Source organism: Babylonia areolata, chromosome 14, assembly GCF_041734735.1.
Source record: "Babylonia areolata isolate BAREFJ2019XMU chromosome 14, ASM4173473v1, whole genome shotgun sequence".
Lineage (NCBI taxonomy): Eukaryota > Metazoa > Mollusca > Gastropoda > Neogastropoda > Buccinidae > Babylonia > Babylonia areolata.
This window is the reverse complement of record NC_134889.1, coordinates 795,091-807,308: the sequence shown is the minus strand read 5'-3', so window position 1 is coordinate 807,308 and position 12,218 is coordinate 795,091. Positions and strand designations below refer to the sequence as shown.

The 12,218-nt window shown below is 42.2% G+C and overlaps 1 protein-coding gene across 3 annotated transcripts in view; it reads right to left on the bottom strand.

Moving 5' to 3' along the window:
• Positions 1-6,576: 6,576 nt before the first annotated feature.
• LOC143289711 (aminopeptidase B-like) overlaps positions 6,577-12,218 on the bottom strand; it is a 45,141-nt gene continuing 39,499 nt past the window's right edge. For 2 of the 3 annotated variants that reach the window (XM_076598770.1, XM_076598771.1), the window contains 2 exons: positions 10,953-11,037; positions 6,577-8,019 (listed from right to left, as the gene is read on the bottom strand). In XM_076598770.1, coding sequence (XP_076454885.1) covers positions 7,865-8,019; positions 10,953-11,037 — 240 coding nt within the window. In that variant the 3' untranslated portion in view covers positions 6,577-7,864. The remainder of the gene's footprint in view (positions 8,020-10,952; positions 11,038-12,218) is intronic. The other variant, XR_013056266.1, reaches the window with a different exon arrangement.

The window sequence follows — 12,218 nt, the reverse complement described above, 5'->3', positions numbered from 1 at the left end:
ACAAACCTCTATGTTGTACACTCACATCTGTGACACAAACCTGTCTGTATTGTACACGCACACATCTGTGACACAAACCTCTATGTTGTACACTCACATCTGTGACACAAACCTGTCTGTATTGTACACACACATGAGTGACACACATTGCTGTGCTTTCCTGATTATTGTTGTGTGTGGATGTGCATGCAGATATGTTTGTGTGTTGAAAATGTGTACAGCATGTGAAGGTTGTGTTATTGACCGAACACACTATAGGAGTGGTGTGTTGCAGTGCTCAGTTAGTGGTCTGTACAGAAAACTATGTTGTGCACATGAGGATAATGTGCTGCTGTAACTTGGAAGTTGAACAGCCGTGTTCTTTTGTTTCTGCTCAAGGAAGTTATCAATATGTGGCGTTTTTGTTTTGATTTGTTTTTGATATTGAGTTAATGATGTGTTGGCGACAGTAATCCATAGTTCTTAATTATGTGACAGACTTACGTATAGATATTGGGTTTGGTATTACGTATCTAGTGTGTGGTCACTTGTCCAATGCACCACATACCAAGTTTGCAAGACATGGTGTGTGCTTGTGTGGCCAGGGACAGTGTGTTGTGCAGTGTGGTGTGGCCTGGTACAGTGTGTTGTGCAGTGTGTTGTTGTGTGGCCTGGTACAGTGTGTTGTGCAGTGTGTTGTTGTGTGGCCTGGTACAGTGTGTTGTGCAGTGTGTTGTTGTGTGGCCTGGTACAGTGTGTTGTGCAGTGTGGTACAGTGTGTTGTGCAGTGTGTTGTTGTGTGGCCTGGTACAGTGTGTTGTGCAGTGTTGGTGTCTGTCAGTGGAAGCTGTGATGTCACAGTGTATTGTGCAGTGTTGGTGTCTGTCAGTGGAAGCTGTGATGTCACAGTGTATTGTGCAGTGTTGGTGTCTGTCAGTGGAAGCTGTGATGTCAGTGTGTGCAGTGTGTTGTGCAGTGTTGGTGTCTGTTAGTGGAAGCTGTGATGTCGCTGTGTGCAGTGCAGTGTTGGTGTCTGTTAGTGGAAGCTGTGATGTCACTGTGTGCAGTGTGTTGTGCAGTGTTGGTGTCTGTCAGTGGAAGCTGTGATGTCACTGTGTGCAGTGTGTTGTGCAGTGTGTTGTGCAGTGTTGGTGTCTGTCAGTGGAAGCTGTGATGTCACTGTGTATTGTGCAGTGTTGGTGTCTGTCAGTGGAAGCTGTGATGTCACTGTGTGCAGTGTATTGTGCAGTGTTGGTGTCTGTCAGTGGAAGCTGTGATGTCACTGTGTGCAGTGTGTTGTGCAGTGTTGGTGTCTGTCAGTGGAAGCTGTGATGTCGCTGTGTACAGTGTATTGTGCAGTGTTGGTGTCTGTCAGTGGAAGCTGTGATGTCAGTGTGTGCAGTGTATTGTGCAGTGTTGGTGTCTGTCAGTGGAAGCTGTGATGTCAGTGTATTGTGCAGTGTTGGTGTCTGTCAGTGGAAGCTGTGATGTCACTGTGTACAGTGAAAGCCTGCCGACACAGATGAGGGAGTACATACATGTCTGTACACAAGGTCAGGGAGGTGGTTGTATCAATGGTGCTTTGTGTTTAAGTGGACAGCTGTCATTGTGTTAAATGTGGCTCAAAAAGGACATTCCAGGATGGTTTAGATAACTGTGGACCTTCAGCACCCTTTCCCTTCCACACAGGCTTTGTGTGTGCGTTACGGTTCTGAGTTGTGGTGGAAGTGTGTGTGTGTGAGGAGGAGGGATAGAGCTGATTCAGACACTGAATCTGAAGCCAAACCAAGATGACATGGATTACCTCCCCTCCCAAATGGACAGGATGTTGGGAATCCCAAAACACCCATCCAGTGATGCACTTGTTCCATTTAGTACTTCACAGTGATGCACTTGTTCCATTTAGTACTTCACAGTGATGCACTTGTTCCATTTAGTACTTCAGTGATGCACTTGTTCCATTCATCAGTGAAGTGACAGTACAGCTGTGGACAGCTACCTGTGCTGTGGAATACCGGTGATGTTGCATTCAGGTAGAGTTGATGACCTGTGCTGTTTGTCCGACAATGGAGCTGTCCGTTGGTAACATCATCACACACTGTCTGTCAGAACCTCCAGGGTTAGAAAGGTGATTGATTTTACTTTGTTTCTTGTGTGAAGTTTGCTTTGTTGTGGTGTTTGTGTGAAGTTTGTTTTGTTTCTTGTGGTGTTTGTGTGAAGTTTGCTTTGTTTCTTGTGGTGTTTGTGTGAAGTTTGCTTTGTTTCTTGTGGTGTTTGTGTGAAGTTTGTTTTGTTTCTTGTGGTGTGTGTGAAGTTTGCTTTGTTTCTTGTGGTGTTTGTGTGAAGTTTGCTTTGTTTCTTGTGGTGTTTGTGTAAATTTTGCTTTGTTTTTTGTGGTGTTTGTGTGAAGTTTGCTTTGTTTCTACAAGTATCTATCTGTACTTCTTACCCTGAGAACCTTATAAAATTCTGATTTTAAAGCCATTTGAGAGGGAGGTGATTATCTTGGTTTGCAAACTGAGAGTTTTTGCAAGACTGTTCATGTGGTGCTGGTTGCTTGTGGTAGTGTAATGTTCATGTAAATATCCATCATGTGTGTAATGTGCTGTGGCAGTGAATAATGAGACTGCTGTTTGTTTTGTTCAGCCGTGTAATGGAATCGACACAAAACTGCTGCCCATTATATCAGAAATTTTGTTTATGAAATATAACTGCTGCAAACCGAGTGCTGCATCATTTTTGTAAATTAAATACGAGTGCTGCAGAATGGTGGTGGCAACAAAAGGTTTTGTTTGAATGGAGGTTGAGGGGGAGCCATGGACAGAGAAGTTCAGTGGGCTTCCCAGCATTTCCTGTGTTAAAAGAACGTGTTGCAGGGCTTCCCAGCATTTCCTGTGTTAAAAGAACGTGTTGCAGGGCTTCCCAGCATTTCCCGTGTTAAAAGAACGTGTTGCAGGGCTTCCCAGCATTTCCCGTGTTAAAAGAACGTGTTGCAGGGCTTCCCAGCATTTCCCGTGTTAAAAGAACGTGTTGCAGGGCTTCCCAGCATTTCCCGTGTTAAAAGAACGTGTTGCAGGGCTTCCCAGCATTTCCCGTGTTAAAAGAACGTGTTGCAGGGCTTCCCAGCATTTCCCGTGTTAAAAGAACGTGTTGCAGTGCTTCCCAGCATTTCCTGTGTTAAAAGAACGTGTTGCAGGGCTTCCCAGCATTTCCCGTGTTAAAAGAACGTGTTGCAGGGCTTCCCAGCATTTCCTGTGTTAAAAGAACGTGTTGCAGGGCTTCCCAGCATTTCCTGTGTTAAAAGAACGTGTTGCAGTGGACTGTGTCTCTGGTGTGCTGACTGAAATCCACGCTGCATCATGTTCGTCACCATTTTCATGTTTAAAACACGGTCATCAATTTCATGTAGCATTTTCCTGTGTGGAATCTTTTTTTTTTCTTTTCTTTCTCCCGTTATGAAAACTGATTTTTCATTTTCCCCTTTTTCTTTTCCAGTTATAAAAACCTATTGGTAATCATTTTCCTTTTTCTTGAGTGTTATAAAAACCTATCGGTAATCATTTTCCTTTTTTTCCTGTTTTAAAAACTGTTTGCTCGCCTTTTTCTTTTTTGTTCAAATCCTGTATGTAATAATTTTCTTTTTCCTGTTTTAAGCCTATTTTCTGTCTGATGTTGATCCTGTTTAAAGAACAAAACTTGCTCTTGTGTACTATAGTGAAGATCCAAACAGTATTACAGTGGAATGATTTTCTTCCAAACAGTATTTCATGTGAAGTGAGAGAAAGGTGGTGGGGGAAGTGTATGAGTAATTTTATGTGAATTGTATGTGTGTTGGAGTGAAAAGTAGGTGTTCTATCATGTGCACTGTGTGTCTTTGAAAGAAGGATCGTTCATATAGATTGTTTATGAAAAGTATTTTCTTTCTTAATGTGTATGAAACAGGCATGTTTTGATAAGTGAAAAGTATGCCTTCTTTCATGTGGATTGTATGTGTGAGAACCATGTATCGTTTCTTTTAAATGTCAATTCTGGATATGCTTGTGAAAATTATGCATCTTTATTGTGAACAGTATGTGTGTGTGAGTGAAAGTGTTTTGATGTGTGTAAAAAGTGTTTTCATGTGAATGTGTATGCATGAAATGTTAGCCAACTCAGTGTGGGGTTAAAGCACATAGATATGCAAGATCAACAATGGTCATGATGATGCAACATGGGGACTGCGTCAAGGATTCATCAGAGCCACGACATCCGGTGTCATTAGTTTGCTTTTTATGGTTGTTAATGCATAATTTCTGTGTATGGGAACATCTACTTAATCTTCATCTATTTGCTTGCAAACGTGTATGTTTTTATTTGTGTTTAAAAAAAAAAATTGAGCATTGATTTAGCTGTTCAGGAAAAGGCATATATATATAAAGGATGATTTGACTACTTTTTTGAGACTGAGAAAGAAAAAGTAATTGTCATGAACAATATGGTTCATGAACAGGCTTCAAAAATGGCAAATAAATGGAAAATCTTCTCCAAGTGAACCATCCTTTTTGAGTGTGGTCGAGTTTTGCTCATATGGTAACAAAGTTTCAAAAAGCATATATGTAAAATTAAGAATGAAAACAAATGGCAAAAGTGGTCTCTTGCAGAAAGGTTCATCAGTTTCCCACACAAGTGTCAAATCAAGTGGTTGGGTAAAACTTCCTCGTTCTTTGAAAAAAAAAGTTTTTAGGAAAAAAAAAAAAAAGCATTAACCCTTTTGCTGCCAGGAAAATAAGATTTAAGTGAAATCTATTTGCCAGGGTTTTATCACAAAAAACAGGTATAAATTTTCAAAAAATTTTGTGCTCTTTGTTATTGGAGAAAGACCCATAAAAGTATATATTTTCTGAAAGGTAAATGACTAGAGAATACAAAACGCATGATATTTTCCCATTTTATATATTTTTAGTGACATGCTGTTGTTTTGAAATTAGTGTTTTGTTTTTTGTCACATTTTCAACTCGTTCATTACAAACAGTAGTCAGGTAATTTGCGCTAAAATATCATGTCTGTCCATGTACAACAGACCCACAGTGTACAGATATGACAGCTTGCTAAACTGTCCATGTACATTGTACAACAGACCCACAGTGTACAGATATGACAGCTTGCTAAATGTCCATGTACAACAGACCCACAGTGTACAGATATGACAGCTTGCTAAATGTCCATGTACAACAGACCCACAGTGTTCAGATATGACAGCTTGCTAAATGTCCATGTACAACAGACCCACAGTGTACAGATATGACAGCAGTGCTAAACTGTCCATGTACAACAGACCCACAGTGTACAGATATGTCAGCAGTGCTAAACTGTCCATGTACAACGGACCCACAGTGTACAGATATGTCAGCAGTGCTAAACTGTCCACTTCAGACCAACACACACACACTGTGTACAGATGACAGCAGTGCTAAGTGCAGGTGTGGGTCTAACAGACCCACATTGTACAGACAGTTGTCAACTGCTGCTTCAGTGAGGCTGGGTCTGACATGTGCATGATGAGGGAAGAGAGAACGTCCTGAAACAAATACATCTGCAGGCAGAAAAAAGGGTGGAACTGCAATGTGGCAAAGCACTCTCCCTGGGGACAGCAGCCCCAATTTCATGCAGAGAAATCTTGTGACAACATGTAATTCAATAATGAAGTAGGGTGGAGGTTACACTGGCAGCACACTGGTTCTCACACCACCAACACCACCACCACCACAGCCCCTCTCACAGCAGCGGAAGAACAATGTTTCACTAAAAGCAGACATCATGTGGAAATACAGTCTGACTTGCCATGGAAACCAAAAACCATCACAGACTTGTCATGGAAACCAACTTCAGAAGAAACGGTGCAGCACTGGAACAGAGTGGGGTCACACAGGCACTAGACCTGGCTCTTAACCAACATCCAGGGAGGACACTGAGCCAACCTCCAGGGAAAACACTCTCAGCCAACCTGGGAGGACTCTCAGCCAACATCCAGGGAGGACACTCTCAGCCAACATCCAGGGAGAACACTCTTAGCCAACATCCAGGGAGGACAATTAGCCAACATCCAGGGAGAACTCTTAGCCAACATCCAGGGAGAACTCTTAGCCAACATCCAGGGAGAACACTCTGCCAACATCCAGGGAGGACTCTTAACCAACATCCAGGGAGGACTCTTAACCAACATCCAGGGAGGACTCTTAACCAACATCCAGGGAGGACACTCTTAGCCAACATCCAGGGAGAACACTCTTAGCCAACATCCAGGGAGGACACTCTTAGCCAACATCCAGGGAGGACACTCTTAGCCAACATCCAGGGAGGACACTCTCAGCCAACATCCAGGGAGGACACTTTAACCACATGACACACAAACCCTGCCCAGACCAGTGTCCCCAGGAAAGTGGTGAGAAAGCAAACAGCTTGCTCAGCCAAACATCAAGAAGGCTGCCACTGTTGCTGTTCAAACTTCACAACAATGATGCATCTGTTCAACCACATCAGTAGCGCTGCACACATTTCTCAGCCTGAAGTCGAGCAAACTTCACCACAACAGAGACAGTATGGAAACAGTTAACACACTTCTAAAAATGTTCAACATTTATGAAGACAAATAAAAAAGCATTGCATATATCATTTCACATCTACTCTACACATTGCACGCAATACATCTTCAATGTAAAAACAGGCACAAGCTAACATGTGATAAAAGTCAACTCTATAGGAATCTACAAGTCAGGAAGTTAGCACTCTATAGGATGCAACTGGAATCTGTACTTAAACACAGACCTATGCAAACAACAGGTGATATAGTCAACACTCTAAACCGCTGCAGGAATCTATAAAGAAAAAAGAAATTTTAAAAAAACCCTGTGTAAACATCAGGTGATAAAAGTCAAACTCTATAAAAGTCTGCAGGAATCTTTTTTTAAACTGCAGAAATAAAACACCTATGTAAGCAACAGGTGATAAAAGTCCAGACTCACACACACCTATACAAACAACACATGGTTTAAAGTCCAGACTCACACACACCTATACAAACAACACATGGTTTAAAGTCCAGACTCACACACACCTATACAAACAACACATGGACACACAAACCTATACAAACAACACATGGTTTAAAGTCCAGACTCACACACACCTATACAAACAACACATGGTTTAAAGTCCAGACTCACACACACCTATACAAACAACACATGGTTTAAAGTCCAGACTCACACACACCTATACAAACAACACATGGTTTAAAGTCCAGACTCACACACACCTATACAAACAACACATGGACACACAAACCTATACAAACAACACATGGTTTAAAGTCCAGACTCACACACACCTATACAAACAACACAAGGTTTAAAGTCTAGACTCGCACACACCTATACAAAAAACACATGGTTTAAAGTCCAGACTCGCACACACCTATACAAACAACACACCTATACAAACAACACATGGACACACAAACCTATACAAACAACACATGGTTTAAAGTCCAGACTCACACACACGTATACAAACAACACATGGTTTAAAGTCCAGACTCACACACACCTATACAAACAACACATGGTTTAAAGTCCAGACTCGCACACCTATACAAACAACACATGGTTTAAAGTCCAGACTCACACACACCTATACAAACAACACATGGACACACACACCTATACAAACAACACATGGTTTAAAGTCCAGACTCACACACACCTATACAAACAACACATGGTTTAAAGTCCAGACTCGCACACACCTATACAAACAACACATGGTTTAAAGCCCAGACTCCACAGAATGCTACAGGAATCGCTGAGCACCGACCTATGCAAACAAGAGGTGCAGGACAGACATGAGCTCAGTTGGTGATGCCGAGAATCTCCTTCACGTAGTTGCGGACACTGACATGCAGTTTGTCCTGAGTGTCCGCAAACACCTGGAGTGCCGTTCGTTTGGCTCCCTCCGACCCCTTCATCAGGGCACGGTACACTGGTAGTGTGTACTTCTGCTTGCCTGCAACACACACACACCTGTCTATACCTGTGTTCAGTGTGTACTTCTGCTAACCTGCAACACACACACACCTGTCTATACCTGTGTTCAGTGTGTACTTCTGCTAACCTGCAACACACACACACCTGTCTATACCTGTGTTCAGTGTGTACTTCTGCTAACCTGCAACACACACACACCTGCCTATACCTGTGTTCAGTGTGTATTTCTGCTAACCTGCAACACACACGCACACCTGTCTATACCTGTGTTCAGTGTGTACTTCTGCTAACCTGCAACACACACACACCTGTCTATACCTGTGTTCAGTGTGTACTTCTGCTAACCTGCAACACACACACACACCTTACCTATGATCTTTTTCTTTCTATTCTTTGTACCTCAGGGAGCAAGGTGGCACAATGGTTACGACACTAATCAACCAATACATAGCCCATGAGGGTTAAGACACTAATCAACCAATACAGAGCCCATGATGGTTACGAAACTAATCAACCAATACAGAGCCCATGATGGTTACGACACTAATCAACCAATACAGAGCCCATGAGGGTTACGACACTAATCAACCAATACAGAGCCCATGATGGTTACGACACTAATCAACCAATACAGAGCCCATGATGGTTACGACACTAATCAACCAATACAGAGCCCATGATGGTTACGACACTTAACCAATACAGAGCCCATGATGGTTACGACACTAATCAACCAATACAGAGCCCATGATGGTTACGACACTAATCAACCAATACAGAGCCCATGATGGTTACGACACTTAACCAATACAGAGCCCATGATGGTTAAGACACTAATCAACCAATACATAACCCATGATGGTTAAGACACTAATCAACCAATACAGAGCCCATGATGGTTACGAAACTAATCAACCAATACAGAGCCCATGAGGGTTACGACACTAATCAACCAATACAGAGCCCATGAGGGTTACGACACTAATCAACCAATACAGAGCCCATGAGGGTTACGACACTAATCAACCAATACAGAGCCCATGATGGTTACGAAACTAATCAACCAATACAGAGCCCATGAGGGTTAAGACACTAATCAACCAATACAGAGCCCATGATGGTTAAGACACTAATCAACCAATACAGAGCCCATGATGGTTACGACACTAATCAACCAATACAGAGCCCATGAGGGTTACGACACTAATCAACCAATACAGAGCCCATGATGGTTACGACACTAATCAACCAATACAGAGCCCATGAGGGTTAAGACACTAATCAACCAATACAGAGCCCATGATGGTTATGACACTAATCAACCAATACAGAGCCCATGATGGTTACGACACTAATCAACCAATACAGAACCTATGATGGTTACGACACTAATCAACCAATACAGAGCCCATGATGGTTAAGACACTAATCAACCAATACAGAGCCCATGATGGTTACGACACTAATCAACCAATACAGAGCCCATGATGGTTACGACACTAATCAACCAATACAGAACCTATGATGGTTACGACACTAATCAACCAATACAGAGCCCATGATGGTTACGACACTAATCAACCAATACAGAGCCCATGATGGTTACGACACTAATCAACCAATACAGAGCCCATGAGGGTTACGACACTAATCAACCAATACAGAGCCCATGAGGGTTAAGACACTAATCAACCAATACAGAGCCCATGATGGTTATGACACTAATCAACCAATACAGAGCCCATGATGGTTACGACACTAATCAACCAATACAGAACCTATGATGGTTACGACACTAATCAACCAATACAGAGCCCATGATGGTTAAGACACTAATCAACCAATACAGAGCCCATGATGGTTACGACACTAATCAACCAATACAGAGCCCATGATGGTTACGACACTAATCAACCAATACAGAACCTATGATGGTTACGACACTAATCAACCAATACAGAGCCCATGATGGTTACGACACTAATCAACCAATACAGAGCCCATGATGGTTACGACACTAATCAACCAATACAGAGCCCATGAGGGTTACGACACTAATCAACCAATACAGAGCCCATGATGGTTACGACACTAATCAACCAATACAGAGCCCATGATGGTTACGACACTAATCAACCAATACAAAGCCCATGATGGTTACGACACTAATCAACCAATACAGAGCCCATGATGGTTACGACACTAATCAACCAATACAGAGCCCATGAGGGTTACGACACTAATCAACCAATACAGAGCCCATGATGGTTACGACACTAATCAACCAATACAAAGCCCATGATGGTCTGGGGTCAAATCCTGCTGTCGCCCTTTCTCCAAAGTCTGACATGAAAATCAAACTGAGCGTCTAGTCATTCAGATGAGACAATAAAGCGAAAGCCAGGAATGAAAATAAATTAGGAATGAAAAAGGACCACATTATACAATCTTGTGCACACTCACACACACGCTAACACCCACAACCACAGATACGTAATGCATTTGCAACAATTTGTCCCTGGTAAAATTCTGTAGAAAAGTCCATCTGACAGTAAAAGAAATACACTTGCAGACATAACAAGAAACGAACAAAAAGTGGAGCCGCACTGTGACAATGAACGGAACATCATACAGAGAAATCTGTTGGGACATTCCACTTCAAGCTGCTGCTACCATTTCTTCACCAACACTGCACATGTCTGGGACACAGTTTGAGGATAAAGTCAAATGAGAATAAAGTCATATGAGAATGAAGTCGTATGATAATAAAGTCACATGAGAATAAAGTTGTATGAGAAAGTCACATGAGAATAAAGTTGTATGAGAAAGTCATATGAGAATAGTGAGAATAAAGTCATATGAGAATAGTGAGAATAAAGTCATTATGTGAATAAAGTGGTATGAGAATAAAGTGGTATGAGAATAAAGTGATATAAAGTGGTGCAGACTGACCTTGGACTTCCAGGAAGAGAGACACATCGGGAAAGGTGGAGTGGACGTCATACTTGATCACCAGCTTACACCAGCGAAGTCGGATCTGCACAGTGTAAAGTCAGCTGTTGTACTGTAGTGTGTTGTGCTGTGTTGTACTCTATGTATTTATTGTATTGTACTGTGCTGTGTTGTCATTTTGTATTGAATTGTATTGTGTCATAGTGTACTATTGTAGTATTTACATTGTATTGTATCATTCTGAAATTGTTTTGTATTGTATTTTGTATTGTAACATACTCTGTTGTATTACATTGTACTGTACAATACTCTACTGTACTGTACTGTACTGCACTGTACTGCACTGTATTGTACTGCATTGAAGTCCAACACCTGACGACACTGCTATGGTGCCTCTAACAGAACACTGATCAAAAGTCCAACACCTGACGACACTGCTATGGTGCCTCTAACAGAACACTGATCAAAAGTCCAACACCTGACGACACTGCTATGGTGCCTCTAACAGAACACTGATCAAAAGTCCAACACCTGACGACACTGCTATGGTGCCTCTAACAGAACACTGATCAAAAGTCCAACACCTGACAACACTGCTATGGTGCCTCTAACAGAACACTGATCAAAAGTCCAACACCTGACAACACCACTATGGTGCCTCTAACAGAACACTGATCAAAAGTCCAACACCTGACGACACCGCTATGGTGCCTCTAACAGAACACTGATCAAAAGTCCAACACCTGACGACACTGCTATGGTGCCTCTAACAGAACACTGATCAAAAGTCCAACACCTGACGACACCGCTATGGTGCCTCTAACAGAACACTGATCAAATGTCCAACACCTGACGACACTGCTATGGTGCCTCTAACAGAACACTGATCAAAAGTCCGCCTGACGACACCGCTATGGTGCCTCTAACAGAACACTGATCAAATGTCCAACACCTGACAACACCACTATGGTGCCTCTAACAGAACACTGATCAAAAGTCCAACACCTGACGACACCGCTATGGTGCCTCTAACAGAACACTGATCAAATGTCCAACACCTGACGACACCGCTATGGTGCCTCTAACAGAACACTGATCAAATGTCCAACACCTGACGACACTGCTATGGTGCCTCTAACAGAACACTGATCAAAAGTCCAACACCTGACGACACCGCTATGGTGCCTCTAACAGCATAATAAGTTGAATGTATAATGGCAAACAGTACAATCAACTGAATATCAGTCAACACAGCTTATCAAGTAT